The sequence below is a fragment of the Aegilops tauschii genome, chromosome 5, assembly GCF_002575655.3.
Source record: "Aegilops tauschii subsp. strangulata cultivar AL8/78 chromosome 5, Aet v6.0, whole genome shotgun sequence".
Taxonomy (NCBI): Eukaryota; Viridiplantae; Streptophyta; class Magnoliopsida; order Poales; family Poaceae; genus Aegilops; species Aegilops tauschii.
Window position 1 is genome coordinate 404542227 of NC_053039.3, and position 22714 is coordinate 404564940.

General features: G+C 43.3%; 1 protein-coding gene across 1 annotated transcript; it reads left to right on the plus strand.

Annotated features, from left to right (window-relative positions):
• The first annotated feature begins 19983 nt into the window (after positions 1–19983).
• Positions 19984–22160, plus strand: LOC109763715 (L-ascorbate oxidase-like). The gene is made up of 2 exons (XM_020322575.4): positions 19984–20482; positions 20587–22160. Exons 1-2 carry the CDS (start codon positions 20114–20116, stop codon positions 21931–21933), a joined length of 1716 nt encoding a protein of 571 aa, XP_020178164.4. The 5' UTR covers positions 19984–20113; the 3' UTR covers positions 21934–22160.
• Positions 22161–22714: the final 554 nt, after the last annotated feature.

Below are 22714 nucleotides of genomic sequence, written 5' to 3' on the forward strand. Positions count from 1 at the left end.
ACTAAGGAGTTAGCCACGGGATCATGCATTACGGAATGACTAAAGAGACTTGCCGGTAACGAGATTGAACGAGGAATTGGGATACCGACGATCGAATCTCGGGCAAGTAACATACCGATAGACAAAGGGAATTGTATACGGGATTGATTGAATCCCCGACATCGTGGTTCATCCGATGAGACCATCGTGGAACATGTGGGAGCCAATATGGGTATCCAGATCCCGCTATTGGTTATTGGCCGGAGAGGTGTCTCGGTCATGTCTGCATGGTTCCCGAACCCGTAGGGTCTACACACTTAAGGTTCGGTGACGATAGAGTTGTTATGGGAAATAGTATGTGGTTACCGAAGGTTGTTCGGAGTCCCGGATGAGATCCCGGACATGACGAGGAGCTCCGGAATGGTCCGGAGGTGAAGATCGGTATATTGTACGAAGGGTATTGGAGTCCGGAATTGTTCCGGGAGTACCAGGCTATGGCCAGCATGTCCGAAAGGGGTTTCGGAGGCCCCGACAAGCGTTGGGGGGCCTTATGGGCAAGGGGAAGGGGCAAACCAGCCCACTAAGGGGTTGTGCGCCCCTCCCAACCCCTCTCACGTAACCAGGAGAGGTGGGGGCGCCACCCCTAGGGCAGCCGCCCCTCCCGGCTTGGGGGGCAAGTTTCCTAGGGGGTGGGGGCGCCCAAACCCATCTAGGGTTTCCCCTGGCCGCCGCCTCCTCCTCTAGATCCATCTAGAGGGGCCGACCCCCTCTCCCCTTCCCCCTATATATAGTGAGGGGGTGGGAGGGCAGCCGTACCCCTTGCCTGGCGCAGCCCTCTCCTCCTCCGTAGTGCTTAGCGAAGCTCTGCCGGAGAACCATGAGCTCCATCGCCACCACGCCGTCGTGCTGCTAGAGTTCTCCCTCAACTTCTCCTCTCCCTTTTCTGGATCAAGAAGGAGGAGACGTTCCCGGGCTGTACGTGTGTTGAACGCGGAGGCGCCATCCGTTCAGCGCTAGATCAGATCTTCCGCGGTTTGAATCGCCGCGAGTACGACTCCATCAACCGCGTTCTTGTAACGCTTCCGCTTAGCGATCTTCAAGGGTATGAAGATGCACTCCCTTCTCTCGTTGCTAGCATCTCCTAGATTGATCTTGGTGGCACGTAGGAAAATTTTGAATTATTGCTATGTTACCCAACATGTGATGTTTATCTTTTATGCATCTTATCTTGCTTTGATTGACGGTAGCATTATAAGATGATCTCTCACTAAATTTCAAGATAAAAGTGTTCTCCCTGAGTATGCACCGTTGCCAAAGTTCGTCGTGCCCAGACACCATGTGATGATCGGGTGTGATAAGCTCTACGTCCATCTACAACGGGTGTAAGCCAGTTTTGCACACACGGAATACTCAGGTTAAACTTGACGAGCCTAGCATATGCAGATATGGCCTCGGAACACTGAGACCGAAAGGTCGAGCTTGAATCATATAGTAGATATGATCAACATAATGATGTTCACCATTGAAAGCTACTCCATTTCACGTGATGATCAGTTATGGTTTAGTTGATATGGATCACGTGATCACTTAGAGGATTAGAGGGATGTCTATCTAAGTGGGAGTTCTTAAGTAATATGATTAAATTGAACTTAAATTTATCATGAACTTAGTCCTGATAGTATTTTGCAAATTATGTTGTAGATCATTAGCTCGCGTTGTTGCTTCCCTATGTTTATTTTGATATGTTCCTAGAGAAAAACTATGTTGAAAGATGTTAGTAGCAATGATGCGGGTTGGATCCGTGATCTGAGGATTATCCTCATTGCTGCACAGAAGAATTATGTCCTTGATGCACCGCTAGGTGACAGACCTATTGCAGGAGCAAATGCAGACGTTATGAACGTTTGGCTAGCTCAATATGATGACTACTTGATAGTTTAGTGCACCATGCTTAACGGCTTAGAATCGGGACTTCAAAGACGTTTTGAACGTCATGGACCATATGAGATGTTCCAGGAGTTGAAGTTAATATTTCAAGCAAATACCCGAGTTGAGAGATATGAAGTCTCCAACAAGTTCTATAGCAAAAAGATGGAGGAGAATAGCTCAAGCAATGAGCATGTGCTCAGATTGTCTGGATACTACAATCGCTTGAATCAAGTGGGAGTTAATCTTCCAGATAAAATAGTGATTGACAGAATTCTCTAGTCACCATCACCAAGTTAGTAGAACTTCGTGATGAACTATAGTATGCAAGGGATGACGAAAACAATTCCCAAGCTCTTCGCAATGCTAAAATCGGCGAAGGTAGAAATCAAGAAAAACATCAAGTGTTGATGGTAGACAAGACCACTAGTTTCAAGAAAAGGGGCAAAGGGAAGAAGGGGAACTTCAAAAAGAACGGCAAGCAAGTTGCTGCTCAAGTGAAGAAGCCCAAGTCTGGACCTAAGCTTGAGACTAAGTGCTTCTGCTGCAAAGGAACTGGTCACTGGAAGCGGAACTACCCCAAGTATTTGGCGGATAAGAAGGATGGCAAAGTGAACAAAGGTATATTTGATATACAGATTATTGATGTGTATGTTACTAGTGTTCGTAGCAACCCCTTGGTATTTCATACTGGTTCAGTTGCTAAGAGTAGTAACTCGAGACGGGAGTTGCAGAATGAACAGAAACTAGTTAAGGGTGAAGTGACGATGTGTGTTGGAAGTAGTTCCAAGATTGATATGATCATCATCGCACACTCCCTATACTTTCGGGATTAGTGTTGAACCTAAATAAGTGTTATTTGGTGTTTGCGTTGAGCATGAATATGATTTGATCATGTTTATTGCAATACGGTTATTCATTTAAGTTAGAGAATAATTGTTGTTCTGTTTACATGAATAAAACCTTATATGGTTACACACCCAATGAAAATGGTTCATTGGATCTCGATCATAGTGATACACATATTCATAATATTGAAGCCAAAAGATGCAAAGTTAATAATGATAGTGCAACTTATTTGTGGCACTGCCGTTTAGGTCATATTGGTGTAAAGCGCATGAAGAAACTCCATGCTGATGGGCTTTTGGAATCACTTGATTACGAATCACTTGATGCTTGCAAACCATGCCTCTTGGGCAAGATGACTAAAACGCCGTTCTCCAGAACAATGGAGCGAGCAACAGATTTGTTGGAAATCATACATACTGATGTATATGGTCCGATGAATATTGAGGCTCGCGGCAGGTAATCGTTATTTTCAGACCTTCACAGATGATTTGAGCAGATATGGGTATATCTACTTGATGAAACATAAAGTCTGAAACATTTGAAAAGTTCATATGATTTCAGAGTCAAGTAGAAAATCATCGTAACAAGAAAATAAAGTTTTCTATGATCTGATCGTGGAGGAGAATATTTGAGTTATGAGTTTGGTCTTCATTTGAAACAACGCGGAATAGTTTCGCAACTCATGCCACCTGGAACACCACAGCATAATGGTGTGTCCGGACGTCATAACCGTACTTTATTAGATATGGTGCGATCTATGATGTTTCTTACCAATCTACCACTATCGTTTTGGGGTTATGCATTAGAGACAACTGCATTCACATTAAAAAGGGCACCATCTAAATCCGTTGAGATGACACCTTATGAACGGTGGTTTGGCAAGAAACCAAAGTTGTCGTTTCTTAAAGTTTGGGGTTGCGATGCTTATGTGAAAAAGTTTCAACATGATAAGCTTGAACCCAAATCGGAGAAATGCGTCTTCATAGGATACCCAAAAGTTACTGTTGGGTACACCTTCTATCATAGATCCGAAGGCAGGATATTCGTTGCTAAGAATGGATCCTTTCTAGAGAAGGAGTTTCTCTTGAAAGAAGTGAGTGGGAGGAAAGTAGAACTTGATGAGGTAACTGTACCTGCTCCCTTATTGGAAAGTAGTTCATCACAGAAATCTGTTCCTGTGACTCCTACACCAATTAGTGAGGAAGATAATGATGATGATCATGTAACTTCAGATCAAGTTACTACCGAACCTCGTAGGTCAACCAGAGTGAGATCCGCACCAGAGTGGTACGGTAATCCTATTCTGGAGGTCATGTTACTTGACCATGACGAACCTACGAACTATGAGGAAGCGATGATGAGCCCAGATTCTGCGAAATGGTTTGAGGCCAAGAAATCTGAGATGGGATCCATGTATGAGAACAAAGTATGGACTTTGATTGACTTGCCCAAATGATCGGCGAGCCATTGAGATTAAATGGATCTTCAAGAGGAAGACGGACGCTGATAGTAGTGTTACTATCTACAAAGCTAGAATTGTCGCAAAAGGTTTTTCGACAAGTTCAAGGTGTTGACTATGATGAGAGTTTCTCACTCGTATCTATGCTTAAGTCTGTCCGAATCATGTTAGCAATTGCCGCATTTTATGAAATCTGGCAAATGGATAAACAAAATTGCATTCCTTAATGGATTTATTAAAGAAGAGTTGTATATGATGCAACCAGAAGGTTTTGTCGATCCCAAAGGTGTTAACAAAATGTGCAAGCTCCAGCGATCCATCTATGGACTGGTGCAAGCATCTCAGAGTTGGAATATACGCTTTGATGAGTTGATCAAAGCATATAGTTCTATATAGACTTGCGGTGAAGCCTGTATTTACAAGAAAGTGAGTGGGAGCACTACAACATTTCTGATAAGTATATATGTGAATGACATATTGTTGATCGGAAATAATGTAGAATTATTCTGCAAAGCATAAAGGAGTGTTTGAAAGGAGTTTTTCAAAGAAAGACCTCGGTGAAGCTGCTTACATATTGAGCATCAAGATCTATAGAGATAGATCAAGACGCTTGATAAGTTTTTTTCAATGAGTGCATACCTTGACAAGATTTTGAAGTAGTTCAAAATGGAACAGTCAAAGAAAGAGTTCTTGCCTGTGTTACAAGGTGTGAAATTGACTAAGACTCAAAGCCCGAACACGACAGAAGATAGAAAGAGAATGAAAGTCATTCCCTATGCCTCAGCCATAGGTTCTACAAAGTATGCCATGCTGTGTACCAGATCTATTGTATACCCTACCACTGAGTTTGGCAAGGGAGTACAATAGTGATCTAGGAGTAGATCACTGGACAGCGGTCAAAATTATCCTTAGTGGAATAAGGACATGTTTCTCGATTATGGAGGTGACAAAAGGTTCATCGTAGAGGGTTACGTCGATGAAAATTTTTGACACTGATCCAGATGACTCTAAGTCTCAATCTGGATACATATTGAAAGTGGGAGCTATTAGCTAGAGTAGCTCCGTGCAGAGCATTGTAGACATAGAATTTGCAAAATACTTACGGATCTGAATGTGACAGACCCGTTGACTAAAATTATCTCACAAGCAAAACATGATCACACCTTAGTACTCTTTGGGTGTTAATCACATAGCGATGTGAACTAGATTATTGACTCTAGTAAACCCTTTGAGTGTTGGTCACATGACGATGTGAACTATGGGTGTTAATCACATGGTGATGTGAATTATTGGTGTTAAATCACATGACGATGTGAACTAGATTATTGACTCTAGTGCAAGTGGGAGACTGAAGGAAATATGCCCTAGAGGCAATAATAAAGTTATTATTTATTTCCTTATTTCATGATATATGTTTATTATTCATGCTAGAATTGTATTAACCGGAAACATAATACTTGTGTGAATACATACACAAATAGAGTGTCACTAGTATGCCTCTACTTGACTAGCTCGTTGATCAAAGATGGTTATGTTTCCTAGCCATAGACATGAGTTGTCATTTCATTAACGGGATCACATCATTAGGAGAATGATGTGATTGACTTGACCCATTCCGTTAGCTTAGCACTTGATCGTTTAGTATGTTGCTATTGCCTTCTTCATGACTTATACATGTTCCTATGACTACGAGATTATGCAACTCCCGTTTACCGAAGGAACACTTTGTGTGCTACCAAACATCACAACGTAACTGGGTGATTATAAAGGTGCTCTACAGGTGTCTCCAAAGGTACTTGTTGGGTTGGCGTATTTCGAGATTAGGATTTGTCACTCCGATTGTCGGAGAGGTATCTCTGGGCCCACTCAGTAATGCACATCACTATAAGCCTTGCAAGCATTGTAACTAATGAGTTAGTTGCGAGATGATGTATTACGGAACGAGTAAAGAGGCTTGCCGGTAACGAGATTGAACTAGGTATTGAGATACCGACGATCGAATCTCGGGCAAGTAACATACCGATGACAAAGGGAACAACGTATGTTGTTATGCAGTTTGACCGATAAAGATCTTCGTAGAATATGTGGGAGCCAATATGAGCATCCAGGTTCCGCTATTGGTTATTGACCGGAGACGTGTCTCGGTCATGTCTACATTGTTCTCGAACCCGTAGGGTCCGCACGCTTAAAGTTCGATCACGGTTATATTATGAGTTTATGTGTTTTGATGTACCAAAGGTAGTTTGGAGTCCCGGATGAGATCGGGGACATGACGAGGAGTCTCGAAATGGTCGAGATGTAAAGATCGATATATTGGACGACTATATTCGGACATCGGAAAGGTTCCGAGTGATTCGGGTATTTTTCGGAGTACCGGAGAGTTACGGGAATTCGCCGGGGAGTATATGGGCCTTATTGGGCTTTAGGGGAAAGAGAGAAGAGAGGCTGGGTGCCCCCCAAGGCCTAGTCCGAATTGGACTAGGGGGAGGGGCTGCGCCCCCTCCTTCCTTCTCTCCTCTCTCCCCTTTCCTTGACTCCTACTCCTACTACTTGGAAGGGGGGAATCCTACTCCCGGTGGGAGTAGGACTCCTCCTAGGGCACACCATAGAGAGGGCCGGCTCTCCCACTCCTCCACTCCTTTATATACGGGGAGGGGAGCACCCCTTGGAGACACAACAATTGATCCCTTGGATCTCTTAGCCGTGTGCGGTGCCCCCCTCCACCATAATCCACCTCGGTCATATCGTAGCGGTGCTTAGGCGAAGCCCTGCGTCGGTAGAACATCATCATCGTCACCATGCCGTCGTGCTGATGGAACTCTCCCTCAAAGCTCGGCTAGATCGGAGTTCGAGGGACGTCATCGAGTTGAACGTGTGCTGAACTCGGAGGTGCCGTGCGTTCGGTACTTGATCGGTCGGATCGTGAAGACGTACGACTACATCAACCGCGTTGTGCTAACGCTTCCGCTTTCGGTCTACGAGGGTACGTGGACAACACTCTCCCCTCTCGTTGCTATGCATCACCATGATTTTGCGTGTGCGTAGGAAATTTCTGAAATTACTACGTTCCCCAACAAAACCGCCCGCACATGTCCAAACCGCGTGGTCCGGATGTGGTGTGCCATCCAACACGGGCCTCTATCAGTCTGCCGAGCGATCCAGGTGTGCTTTTTGTCGCAAACCGGAGACAAACTAGGGGGGCTTTGCTGGCGTCCGGACCGCTACCACGTCTGCTCCTAACCACTCTGGCTCACGAAAACCCCTCCCTCTCCCATGCGTGCTTCCTGCCTGAAACGGTTAGCGCCGCTCCAGAGCGTCAGTGCTGCATTCATGGCCAGCCAGAGGGGACGCGACCTCTCATTGGCACCGGCATTGAAGCAGCGCACTGGCCGAGAGAGCACCGGCTGATGTCTACTACACAACCTTCTTCTTGTAGACGTTGTTGGGCCTCCAAATGCAGAGGTTTGTAGGACAATAGCAAATTTTCCTCAAGTGGATGACCTAAGGTTTATCAATCCGTGGGAGGCGTAGGATGAAGATGGTCTCTCTCAAACAACCCTGCACCAAATAACAAAGAGTCTCTTGTGTCCCCAACACACCCAATACAATGGTAAATTGTATAGGTGCACTAGTTTGGCGAAGAAATGGTGATACAAGTGCAATATAGATGGTAGATATGGGTATTTGTAATCTGAAATTATAAAAACAGCAAGGTAGCAAGCGATAAAAGTGAGCAGAAACGGTATTGCAATGCTTCGAAACAAGGCCTAGGGTTCATACTTTCACTAGTGCAAGTTCTCTCAACAATGATAATATAATTAGATCATATAACAATCCCTGAACATGCAACAAAGAGTCACTCCAAAGTCACTAATAGCGGAGAACAAACGAAGAGATTATTGTAGGGTACGAAACCACCTCAAAGTTATTCTTTGCGATCAATCCATTGGGCTATTCCTATAAGTGTCACAAACAGCCCTAGAGTTCGTAGTAAAATAACACCTTAAGACACACATCAACCAAAACTCTAATGTCACCTAGATACTCCAATGTCACCTCAAGTATCCGCGGGTATGATTATACGACATGCATCACACAATCACAGATTCATCTATTCAACCAACACAAAGAACTTCATAGATTGCCCCAAAGTTTCTATCGGAGAGTCAAGATGAAAACGTGTGCCAACCCCTATGCATAGATTCCCAAGGTCACGGAACTCGCAAGTTGATCACCAAAACATACGTCAAGTGAATCAATAGAATACCCCATTGTCACCACGGGTATCCCACGCAAGACATACATCAAGTGTTCTCAAATCCTTAAAGACTCAATCCGATAAGATAACTTCGAAAGGAAAACTCAATCCATTACAAGAAAGTAGAGGGGGAGAAACATCATAAGATCCAACTATAATAGCAAAGCTCGCGGTACATCAAGATCGTGCCATATCAAGAACACGAGAGAGATAGAGAGAGATCAAACACATAGCTACTGGTACATACCCTCAGCCTCGAGGGTGAACTACTCCCTCCTCGTCATGGAGAGCGTCGGGATGATGAAGATGGCCACCAGTGATGATTCCCCCCTCCGGCAGGGTGCCAGAATAGGGTCCCAATTGGTTTTTGGTGGCTAAAAAGGCTTGCGGCGGCAAAAACTCCCGATCTAGGTTAAGTTCTAGAAGTTCGAAGATTTATAGGAGAGGTTGGAGTCGAGAACAAGTCAGGGGGGCCCACAGGGAGTCCACGAGGCAGGGGGCGCGCCCTAGGGGGCACCCTCCACCCTCGTGGGTCCCACGGGACTCCCTTCCGGTAACTCTTCGTTCCAGTATTTTTTATATTTTCCAGAAAAAATCTCCGTTGATTTTCAACGCATTCCGAGAACTTCTATTTCTGCACAAAAACAACACCACGACAGTTCTGCTGAAAACAGTGTCAGTCGAGGTTAGTTCTAACCAAATCATACCAAAATCATGTAAAAATATTATAAACATGGCATGAATACATAAATAATTATAGATACGTTGGAGACGTATCAAGCATCCCCAAGCTCAATTCCTGCTCGTCCTCGAGTAGGTAAATGATAAAAACAGAATTTTTGATGTGGAGTGCTACCTAACAGATTTATCAATGTAATCTTCTTTATTGTGGCAAGAATATTCAGATCCATAAGATTCAAAACAAAAGTTTAATATTGACATGAAAACAATAATACTTCAAGCATACTAACAAAGCAATCATGTCTTCTCAAAATAACATCAAGCTATCCCTACAAAATCATATAGTCTGGCTAAGCTCTACCTTCATCACACAAAATATTTAAATCATGCACAACCCCTATGACAAGCCAAGCAATTGTTTCATACTTTTGATGTTCTCAAAAATTTTCAATCTCCACGCAATACATGAGCGTGAGCCATGGACATAGCACTATAGGTGGAATAGAATGGTGGTTGCAGAGAAGACAAAAAGGGAGAAGATAGTCTCACATCAACTAGGCATATCAACGAGCTATGAAGTTGCCCATCAATAGATATCAATGTGAGTGAGTAGGGATTGCCATGCAACGGATGCACTAGAGCTATAAGTATATGAAAGCTCAAAAAGAAACTAAGTGGGTGTGCATCCAACTCGCTTGCTCACGAAGACCTAGGGCATTTTGAGGAAGCCCATCATTGGAATATACAAGCCAAGTTCTATAATGAAAGATTCCCACTAGTTTATGAAAGTGACAACATAGGAGACTCTCTATCATGAAGATCATGGTGCTACTTTGAAGCACAAGTGTGGTAAGAGGATAGTAGCATTGCCCCTTCTCTCTTTTTCTCTCATTTTTTTGCCTTCTCTTTTTTTATGGCCTCTTCTTTCTTTTTATATTTTTATTTTTCATCCGGAGTCTCATCCCGACTTGTGGGGGAATCATCGTCTCCATCATCCTTTCCTCACATGGGACAATGCTCTAATAATGATGACCATCACACTTTTATTTACTTACAACTCAAGAATTACAACTCGATACTTAGAACAAAATATGACTCTATATGAATGCCTCCGGCGATGTACCGGGATGTGCAACGAATCAAGAGTGACATGTATGAAAGAATTATGAACGGTGACTTTGCCACAAATACGATGTCAACTACATGATCATGCAAAGCAATATGACAATGATGAAGTGTGTCATAATAAACGGAACGGTGGAAAGTTGCATGGCAATATATCTCGGAATGGCTATGAAAATGCCATAATAGGTAGGTATGGTGGCTGTTTTGAGGAAGGTATATGGTGGGTGTATGGTACCGGCGAAAGTTGTGCGGCACAAGAGAGGCTAGCAATGGTGGAAGGGTGAGAGTGCGTATAATCCATGGAATCAACATTAGTCATAAAGAACTCACATATTTATTGCAAAAATCTATTAGTTATCGAAACGAAGTACTAAGCGCATGCTCCTAGGGGGATAGATTGGTAGGATAAGACTATCGCTCGTCCCCGACCGCCATGCATAAGCAAGACAATCAAAAAATAAATCATGCTCCGACTTCATCACATAACGGTTCACCATACGTGCATGCTACGGGAATCATAAACTTTAACACAAGTATCTCTCAAATTCACAAATACTCAACTAGCATGACTCTAATATCACCATCTTCATATGTCAAAACAATCATAAGGAATCAAACTTCTCATAGTATTCAATGCACTTTATATGAAAGTTTTTATTATATCCCTCTTGGATACCCATCATATTAGGACTAGTTTTATAACCCAAGCAAATTACCATGCTGTTTAAGACTCTCAAAATAATATAATTGAAGCATGAGAGTTCATCTATTTCTTCGAAATAAAACCACCGTCGTGCTCTAAAATGATATAAGTGGAGCAGTAGAGCAAATGACAAACTACTACAAAAGATATAAGTGAAGATCAATGAGTAGTCGAATAATTATGTAACTATGTGAAGACTCTCTAACATTTAAGAATTTCAGATCTTGGGATTTTATTCAAACAGCAAGCAAAACAAAATAAAATAAAATGACGCTCCAAGCAAAACACATATCATGTGGTGAGTAAAAATATAGCTCCAAGTAAGGTTACCGATGAACGAAGACGAAAGAGGGGATGCCATCCGGGGCATCCCCAAGCTTAGGCTCTTGGTTGTCCTTGAGTATTACCTTGGGGTGCCTTGGGCATCCCCAAGCTTAGTCTCTTGCCACTCCTTATTCCATAGTCCATCGAATCTTTACCCAAAACTTGAAAACTTCACAACAAAAAACTCAACAGAAAACTCGTAAGCTCCGTTAGTATAAGAAAATAAATCACCACTAAGGTACTGTTGTGAACTCATTCTTTATTTGTATTGGTGTAATATCTACTGTATTCCAACTTCTCTAAGGTTCATACCCTCCGATACTACTCATAGATTCATCAAAATAAGCAAACAACACATAGAAAACAGAACCTGTCAAAAACAGAACAGTCTGTAGTAATCTGTAACTCTCGAATACTTATGTAACTCCAAAAATCCTACCAAATTAGGAAAACCTGAGAAATTTGTTTACCAATCCAGATCAAAAAGAATCAGATCAAAAGCATGTTTCTTTGAATTATAAAACTAATTTACTGGGCGCAAAAGTTTCTGATTTTTAGCAGGATCAACACAACTATCACCGTAAGCTATCCTAAAGGTCTTATTTGGCACTTTATTGAAACAAAATCTATAAAACATGATTACTACAGTAGCATAATCATGTGAACACACAAAAACAATAAAGGTAAATATTGGGTTGCCTCCCAACAAGCGCTTTTGTTTAATGCCTTTTTAGCTAGGCATGATGATTTCAATGATGCTCGTATAAAAGATAAGAAATGAAACATAGCCGGAGTATCTTGAAGAATATGACTAGCACATTTAAGTCTAACCTACTTTCTATGCATAGGGATTTTGTGAGCAAACAACTTATGGGAACAATAATCAACTAGCATAGGAAGGCAAAACAAGCATAACTTCAAGATTTTCAACACATAGAGAGGAAACTTGATATTATTGCAATTCCTACAAGCATATATTACTCCCTCATAATAATTTTCAGTATCATCATGAATGAATTCAACAATATAACTATCACATAAAGCACTATTTTCATGATGCACAAGCATAGAATTTTTATTACTCTCCACATAAGCAAATTTCTTCTCATGAATAGTAGTGGGAGCAAACTCAACAAAATAACTATCATGTGAGGCATAATCCAATTGAAAATTAAAATCAAGATGACAAGTTTCATGGTTATAATTAATCTTTATAGCATAAATGTCACCACAATAATCATCATAGATAGCAACTTGTTCTCATAATCAATTGGAACCTTTTCCGAAATAGTGGATTCATCACTAAATAAAGTCATGACCTCTCGAAATCCACTTTCATAATTATCACAATAATTAAGATTCAACACCCTCCAAAATAGTGGGATCATTACTTCCTAAAGTTGACACTCTTCCAAACCCACTTTCATCAATATAATCATCATAAATAGGAGGCATGCTATCATCAAAATAAATATTCTCATCAAAACTTGGGGGACTAAAAATATCATCTTCATCAAAAATAGCATCCCCAAGCTTGTGGCTTTGCATATCATTAGCATCATTGATATTCAAGGAATTCATACTAACAACATTGCAATCATGCTCATGATACAAAGATTTAGTGCCAAACATTTTAATGCATTCTTCTTCTAGCACTTGAGCACAATTTTCCGTTCCATCATTTTCACGAAATACATTAAAAAGATGAAGCATATGAGGCACCCTCAATTCCATTTTTTTGTATTTTATTTTATAGACTAAACTAGTGATAAAACAAGAAACTAAAAGACTCGATAGCAAGATCTAAAGATATACCTTCAAGCACTAACCTCCCCGGCAACGGCGCCAGAAAAGAGCTTGATGTCTACTACACAACCTTCTTCTTGTAGACGTTGTTGGGCCTCCAAGTGCAGAGGTTTGTAGGACAGTAGCAAATTTCCCTCAAGTGGATGACCTAAGGTTTATCAATCCGTGGGAGGCGTAGGATGAAGACGGTCTCTCTCAAACAACCCTGCAACCAAATAAGAAAGAGTCTCTTGTGTCCCCAGCACACCCAATACAATGGTAAATTGTATAGGTGCACTAGTTCGGCGAAGAGATGGTGATACAAGTGCAATATAGATGGTAGATATGGGTATTTGTAATCTAAAAATATAAAAACAGCAAGGTAGTAAGCGATAAAAGTGAGCAGAAACGATATTGCAATGCTTCGAAACAAGGCCTAGGGTTCATACTTTCACTAGTGCAAGTTCTCTCAACAATGATAACATAATTAGATCATATAACAATCCCTCACATGCAACAAAGAGTCACTCCAAAGTTACTAATAGCAGAGAACAAACAAAGAGATTATTGTAGGGTACGAAACCACCTCAAAGTTATTCTTTCCGATCAATCCATTGGGCTATTCCTATAAGTGTCACAAACAGCCCTAGAGTTCGTAATAAAATAACACCTTAAGACACACATCAACCAAAACCCTAATGTCACCTAGATACTCCAATGTCACCTCAAGTATCCGCGGGTATGATTATACGATATGCATCACACAATCACAGATTCATCTATTAAACCAACACAAAGAACTTCATAGAGTGCCCCAAAGTTCCTATCAAAGAGTCAAGATGAAAATGTGTGCCAACCCCTATGCATAGATTCCCAAGGTCACGGAACTCGCAAGTTGATCACCAAAACATACGTCAAGTGAATCAATAGAATACCTCATTGTCACCACGGGTATCCCACGCAAGACATACATCAAGTGTTCTCAAATCCTTAAAGACCCAATCCGATAAGATAACTTCGAAGGAAAAACTCAATCTATTACAAGAGAGTAGAGGGGGAGAAACATCATAAGATCCAACTATAATAGCAAAACTCGCGGTACATCAAGATCGTGCCATATCAAGAACACGAGAGAGAGAGAGAGAGAGAGAGAGAGAGAGAGAGAGAGATCAAACACATAGCTACTGGTACATACCCTCATCCTCGAGGGTCAACTACTCCCTCCTCGTCATGGAGAGCGCCGGGATGATGAAGATGGCCACCGGTGATGATTCCCCCCTCCGGCAGGGTGCCGGAACAAGGTCCCGATTGGTTTTTGGTGGCTACAGAGGCTTGCGGCGGCGGAACTCCCCATCTAGGTTAAGTTCTGGAAGTTTGGGGATTTATAGGAGAGGTTGGCGTCAAGAACAAGTCATGGGGCCCCACAGGGAGTCCACGAGGCAGGGGGCGCGCCCTAGGGGGGGCGCCCTCCACCCTTGTGGGGCCCACGGGACTCCCCTCCGGTAACTCTTCGGTCCAGTATTTTTTATATTTTCCAGAAAAAATCTTCATTGATTTTTAGCGCATTCCGAGAACTTTTATTTGTGCACAAAAACAACACCACGGTAGTTCTGCTGAAAACAGCATCAGTCCGGATTAGTTCTAACCAAATCATACCAAAATCATGTAAAAATATTATGAACATGGCATGAATATATCGAAAATTATAGATACGTTGGAGACGGATCACCGGCCACGCCGCTTCCCAGTGCATGCGGTTGCTCTGCGTTCAAATAACACCACGGTCGATCGTCCGTCTGCTGCCTACATTAATGACACACGGTTGCTGAGGAACGCACTCCGGCGCCACCCATCTGTCCGCCTGCCACCCACCAATGTTATTCGCACGCTGTATAAACTGCAACCCCATCCATAGCCGTAGTCATCGTCTCCGGTCCCTCTCTTCTCTTAGCACCACTCCAACCATGGCCACCTCACGCTCCAAGGCTCTCTGGGACGGACTGTTGCCAGAGCAGAAGAAGGAAATGGCCGCCACTACTGCCAGAGGCCAACGATGTCCCAATGGAGGATGCGGCCGTGGACGAGCCGGAGCCACCCTCCTCCGCGGCGCCTCTCTCCCCTGTGCATTGTTATACGTCTCCAACGTATCTATAATTTTTGATTGTTTCATACTATTACATTATCAATCTTGGATGTTTTATATGCATTTATATGATATTTTATATCATTTTTTGTGACTAACCTATTAACCTAGTGCCCAGTGACAGTTCATGTTTTTTTGCTTGTTTTTGACTTTTCAGAAAAACAGTACCAAACGAAATCCAAATGCGATGAAACTTTATGATAAATTTTTTTTGGACTAGAAGGGACCCTAGAAGGTTCACGAGGAAGCCAAAAGAACTACAGGAGATCCACGGGTCGCGCCCCTGATCTCGTAGGCCCCATGTAGCACCGTTTGACCTAATTCCACCTCTATAAATTCCCGAATATTCCCAAACCAACAGAGAGCCACCCGAAACACTTTTTCCATAGCCGCAAGCTTCTGTTCTTCCGCGATCCCATATGGAGGCCTTTTTCGGTACTCTGCCAGAGCGGAATCAATCACGGAGGGCTTCTACATCATCCTTGTTGCTTTTCGGTGATGCATGACTAGTTCACCATAGACCTATGGGTCCATAGCTAGTAGCTAGATCGCCTTTTCTCTCTCTTTGATCTTCAATAGAATGTTCTCCTTGATCTTCTTGGAGTTCTATCCGATGTAATCTTCTTTTTTAGTGTATTTGTTGAGACACGATGAATTGTGGATTTATGATTGGAATATTCATTGAAAGTAATTGAGCCTCTTCTGAACTTTATTATGCATGATTGTTATAGTTTTGTATTTCTTTCCGATCTATCCGTTTAGTTTGGCCATCTAGATTGATTTATCTCCATTGAGAGAGGTGCTTTCTAATGGGTTTAATATTGCGATGCTCTATATCCTGGGCTCACTTTGTCTACATCATGTCATCTTGCATAAGGTGTTACTCTTTTTGTAATGAACTTAATACCATAGATGCATGCCAGATAGCGGTGGATTGGTGGAGTAATAGTAGTAGATGAAGGCATGAGTCAGTCTACTTGTCTCGGACGTGGTACCTATATACATGATCGTTGCAGTGAATACGTCATAACTATGTGTTTTTCTATCAATTGCCCAACATTAATTTGTTCACCCACCGTATGCTATGTGTTCGACAAAAAAACCTCTAATGAAAAATATAGCCCCCGGGTCTACTTTAACCAATCCAAAAGTTATCTGTTGCAATTTATTTACCTTTATTTTATTTTGCAATTTATCTAGCTGCCTATATAATATTTGATCCTTGCAATTAACGAGTTCAAGGGGATTGACAACCCTCTTGCACGCGTTGGGTGCAAGTATTTGCTTTTGTGTGTGCAGATGTTGTTCACGAGGCTTTGCATGATTCTCCTATTTAAACCTTGATTCTCACTGAGGGAAATATTTATCTCTACTATACTACATCTCCCCTCCTCCTCGGGGAAAATCTCAACGGAACACACAAGCAGCAGGAAGAATTTCTAGCACCGTTGCCAGGGAGACATCACAAAACCCATCAAGTATCTTCACACAAACTATCATCTACTTGCTCTACTTTTGATTTTCCTTTGCCTCTCGTTTTCATCTCCCCCACTTCTCATAAAAATCAAAAACACAAAAATATTTTGTTTGCTCGTTTGCTTGTTTTGTCGCTATGTCTCAAGAAAATACCAAGTTGTGTGACTTTCAAATCCTGATAATAATGATTTTATTAGTACTTCAATTGCTCCACCTGCCACTGGTGCGGAGTCATATGATATTAATGATGCTTTACTAAATATTGTTATGAAAGAACAATTTTATGGAAATCCTAATGAGTATACTACATCACATCATAATACTTTTGTTGAATTATGCGATATACAAAAGAAAAAGATGTGGACAATAATATTATAAAGTTGAAATTATTTCCTTTCTCGCTAAGAGAACGTGCTAAAACTTGGTTTTCATCCTTGCCTCGGAATAGTATTGATTCATGTGATAAGTGTAAGGATGCCTTTGTTGCTAACTATTTTCCTCCCGCTAAGATTATTTCTCATAGAAATCAAATTATGAACTTTAAGCAACTTGAGAATGAACATGTTGCACAATCTTGGGAGAGAATGAAATTAATGATTATAAATTGTCCCACTCATGGTTTAAGCTTATGGATGATTATGCAAAATTTCTACTCGGGACTAAACTTTGTTTCTAGAAATCTTCTAGACTATGCTGCAGGCGGTACTTTTATGAAAATCACATCGGGATAATCTACAAAACATCTTGTTAATACAATGAAAAATTATTCTCAATGGCACACCGAACGAACTCCAACTGGTAAGAAGGTAAACTATTTCGAAGAAATTACTACTTTGAGTGATAAAATTGATGCTCTTATGAAAATGCTTACTAGTAAAAATGCTCATGTTGATCCTAATGATGTGCCACTATGTACTTTTATTGGGAAAAATAATGATACTATTGATGTGAATTCTGTCTTTAGAAATAATTTCAACAATAATGCATATAGGGGCAATTTCAATCTTAGGCTATATCCCGGAAATTCCTCTAATAATTATGGTCATTCCTATGGAAATTCTTATAATAATAATAATAATAATAATAATAATAATAATAATAATAATAATAATAGGATACCTACTGATCTTGAGAACAACATGAAAGAATTCATTAGTTCTCAAAAGATTTTTAATGCCATGGTGGAAGAAAAATTGAATAAAGTTGATGGTATGGCTAGAAACATGGATAGAATTGCTCATGATGTGGATACTCTTAAAATTAAAATTTTGGCACCCAAGCATGATATTAATGAGTCTATTAAATCTATCCAAGTCTCCATTAATGAAAGTAAAGAAAGAACCGCCAGGTTGAGAGCTAAGCGAGAATTCCTTGAAAAGGCCATTCCACCCGGTTTTTATCGTAATCATGATGAAGATATTAAAATGATTGGTGTCTCACCTATTGATTCTTTGTTTACTAATATAAAACTTGATGAAAAAGGGACTGGAGATGAGTCAACTTTAGCTAGAAGGCGTCCCAATTGTTCAGAGGGTGATGATCTCAATGATAAAAATGATAAAAGTGGGTTTGGAAAGGCCAAGACTTAAAATAGTGATGTGTCCACTACTTTGGATTACAAGGACTTTAATTATGATAATTGTTCTTTAATTGAATATATTTCCTTGATGCAATCCATGCTAAATTCACCCAATGCTTATGACCAAATAAAGCTTACTAAATGTATTGTAAACAAGAAGGGCTTGGCGAGCAGCCTGGGTGGTAGAGCGGCGACGGCTACGGGAGATAAAGCAGATGCAGAGAAAGAGGGAAGGATGGTGACGCGGGGTCCAGACGGGATTTTGGGTGGGTCGGGGGTGTCGGAGTCCTATGTGGCTGGTGTCTGGACTCCTGCCAAGCCCCCTGGTTTGCTTCTGGTTTGCGGGAAAACGAACATCTGGACTGGTTCGCAGACCAATGCACGACGATGTTGAATGACAAATTGCGTTCGGACAAGTTGGTCCAGACGCTTGCGCGTAGTTTGAGGGTCCGCGTTGGAGATGGCCTTACTTCCTCCCTAGTCTCACCCCATTCTCCAATCTCTCTTTTTTTTCCAGAGGTTTAGGGATCCTGTGGTTCGGAAGAATTTCATAGAAATTCTATAGTATAGGATTCTTATAGGATTTTTTTTCTTTAGAGACCTTTGGTTTGAAGGAATTTCATAGAAATTCTATAGGATATGATAGGATTCTTATAGGAATTTTTTCTTTAGAGCCCTTTGGTTCATAGGAATGGATTCCTATTACTACAAAGGATTGGTTTCTATCCTCCACGTTTCAAAAGAAAATAAACATGAGCCTAGAGTCAATGGATTTTTTTTATGTGAACCAAATGTCATGTTTTTTTTTCTATTTCTAGTTATAGGATTTGAGATACATATCATCTCATTTTCTATAAGTTTTCTATTTCTAAGATAATCCTATGCTATGAACCAAATTAGGCCTTAAAAGTTTAGAAATCAATGTGTCAGGTGTTAAAATGGAGGCGACCCACAGAAAAAAAAACTCGTTTCCCCTAGTTTAATGTCGACAGAACAGTAGTACGGTCCTTCTTTGTTGTTGCTTCAGTCAATGCTCTAGTAGGTGTGAACCTGGTTTTTTTGAAGTAGGTGTGAACCTGGTTGTTTTGACGGTTGTGTTGAACTTGTCTAAAGCTTGCTTGGGTAATCCCACATGTCTCATAGATTTAATCATAAAGCTGGGAGAAAAAGTATATCTTTTCTTACAAAACGTATGGGTGGCAGTTGGATACGCAGCCCCACGAGCCCAACATGCTGCTCCACTTGTGTTACTTGTAAACAGCCACTGTCATCGTTCAGTTTTGGTTCTTGTTTGGATCACTTCAGGGACTTTTGTTACCAACTCTCTAATCCACCTCAACGGAGAATGCAAAATGCAAGGAGGATGCACCTGTCACTGCCCGCCGACTGCATGCCTGCATGCATGAGACCTGATCCGGTCTCACACACATCACACATGCTGGCTTGACAGCCGATCTGCTGATTAATTCTTAAGTCAATTCAACACGCATGTAAGGTTTAATCATTCCCAGTCGTCTCGTTAGCTACTACTTGCAAATAAATAAAATGCCACCCACCATGACCGTGTGCATGCACATGCCTCTGCTTGAACGGTTCAATCGATCCAATCATCAGCTAGCCTCGCATTGCCTCAAAAAAGAAAACCTATATATAACGCATTTGGTCGAGCAACGAAAACACACCAATATCATCGAGACATCGACACACAAGCCAACCAAACTACTGCAGCGCAGCGGTTAGCTTCTTCTTGCTTCAATCCACAGCGAGCTCCAGCGGCCAGTGCCATTAAGGAGCTGTCTGGTGGTGCCACGTCTACCGCAGGCACGATGCTACCGTCGGCGAGGCCACTGCTCGCCCCTGCCGCCGCCGTCCTCTGCTTCTGGCTGCTGGTAGCCGTGGCGGAGGCCAAGGTGCACCACTACAAGTGGGACATCTCCTACCAGTTAAAGTCCCCCGACTGCTTCGAGAAGCTCGCCGTGACCGTCAACGGCGAGGCTCCCGGTCCGACCATCCGCGCCACGCTGGGCGACACCATCGTCGTCGACGTCCATAACAAGCTGGAGACCGAGAACACCGCCATCCACTGGCACGGCATCCGCCAGATTGGCACGCCGTGGGCTGACGGCGTCGCCGGCGTCACGCAGTGCCCCATCCTGCCCGGCGAAACCTTCACCTACAAATTCGTCGTCGACAGGGTAAGCAACATATATACATCACATTGCAAGATATGACGTTTTCTTTTCTTTATTTATTTATTGCGGGAAATGTCATTGATTCTCATCTCTAAATGTGTTTTCAGCCTGGCACGTACCTGTACCATGCGCACTACGGGATGCAGCGCGTGGCGGGGCTCAACGGCATGATCGTGGTCACCGTGCCGGAGGGCTTCGTCGAGCCCTTCTCTTACGACGAGGAGCACACCGTCCTCCTCGGCGACTGGTGGCACAAGAGCGTCTACGAGCAGGCCACAGGCCTCTCCGCCAACCCCTTCGTCTTCGTCACCGAGCCACAGTCTCTCCTCATCAACGGCAGAGGAATGTTCAACTGCTCGCTCGCTCCCAGTGGAACGTGCAACGCCTCCCGCCCCGACTGCGCTCTGCCGACTCTCTTCACCGCCGTGCCGGGAAAGACATACCTCCTCCGCATCGGCAGCCTCACCTCGCTCTCCTCGCTCTACTTCGAGATCGAGGGCCACCCGATGATGGTGGTGGAGGCCGACGGGCACTACGTGCGGCCGTTCGCCGTGAGGGGCCTCTTCATCTACTCCGGCGAGACCTATTCCGTGCTGGTCAAGGCCGACCAGGACCCGCGGCGAAACTACTGGGCTGCGTCCCACGTCGTCGGCCGCAACCCCAGCCAGACACCCAGCGGCAAGGCCGTCGTCAGCTACGCCTTCAACGGCAACAACCCGTGGATGCCTCCGCCCACGGCGCCACCGGCTGGCCCGCCATGGAACAACACGGCTATCAGGGTGGATCAGAGCAGGGCCATCTTCGCGCACCCACACTTCGTAGAGCCCATGCCGGCGAGGGCCGACCGCACGCTGCTCTTCCTCAACACCCAGAACCGGATTGATGGCCACATCAAGTGGACCATCAATGGCGTGTCGCTCATGTTCCCGGCCACGCCGTACCTCGTGGCGATGAAGCGCGGCATGAAAGACGCGTACGAGCAACGCCCGCCGCCCGACATGTACGACCACATGAGCCACGACATCTCCGCGCCGGCGCCGACGAACGGGACCGTGGGCAGCCCGGTGTACCGGCTTGCGCTAGGCTCCGTTGTGGACGTGGTGCTGCAGAACTCCAACATGCTCAACAACAAGAGCGAGACGCACCCATGGCATCTCCATGGGCACGACTTCTGGGTGCTCGGCTACGGCGAAGGTAAGTTCAACCCGGCCGCAGATGCATGGAGGCTGCTCAACGTGAGAGATCCGATCATGAAGAACACGGTGCCACTGCACCCGGATGGGTGGACGGCGGTGCGGTTCCGGGCGGACAACCCCGGGGTGTGGCTGTTCCACTGTCACGTGGAGGCGCATGTGTTCATGGGCATGGGTGTGGTCTTCGAGGAGGGCGTCGAGAGGGTCGGCCGGCTTCCGTCGTCCATCATGGGGTGTGGACGATCCAAGGGGCTGCACTGATCAGATCAAAGTTGAAGGGTAGATGAACAACACTTTTTTCTTGTAAATAAACAGTGGCAGGCTTGGGCCAAAATGTTTTCAGTTTCTCGGGCCCAGATTGGCTGCTTATTTTGTTGAATATAAGCTAAGGTCATCGGTTTGTCTAAAAAAAAAAAAGTTAAGGTCATCGGGGCATCAACAAATCATATTCATGTTCTGGAGAGTTAAGGAATGATTTAATCTTTGGAAGGGAATGGAAAATGCGTGCGTTTCTGCTATTTTTATATATGGATACTATATAGGTCGTCGTTCTCGTCTTGTCGTTCCATTGGAGAGTTGGTTCTTAGTTACAGTCAGACGGTGTACCTAAGTGGATGAATAATACCTTTATTGGAATATATTTTGGGTCCGATATTCACCACACGTGTGGAATATTAGACATTCGCCCACACACCGTGTGTGGCGTAAGCAGGAGGCAGCCCACATGGGTCATGTGTGGGCAAACATTAGAACTGTCCACATGTGTGGGCGCAGCTACTTCGTGTCACACGCCCAACAAGTATTCTCATCCCCACTCCGCGCGTGTGGCGCGAAGCAAATATGCCCACACATCCTGGCCCAGCTACGTTAGTTACCCGCGGGTTGACGCTTTAGTTACCCAACTTTAGTTATCCGGGATGGCAAATGTAGTTGTAAAAGCATGGCAACTCTCTCTGTTTTGGTTAACTATAGTTGTCATGTTTAATTTATGGTAGTTGTCGCCTGTAATCAAACCATAGTTGCCGTGTGTGATTAACAATTG

Bases quoted from the DNA above. Each gene is read 5' to 3' on its own strand.
- LOC109763715 (XM_020322575.4), top strand. From the start codon at position 20,114: ATGCTACCGTCGGCGAGGCCACTGCTCGCCCCTGCCGCCGCCGTCCTC. The intron at 20,483-20,586 runs GTAAGCAACATA...ATGTGTTTTCAG, and splicing joins ACAAATTCGTCGTCGACAGG to CCTGGCACGTACCTGTACCA.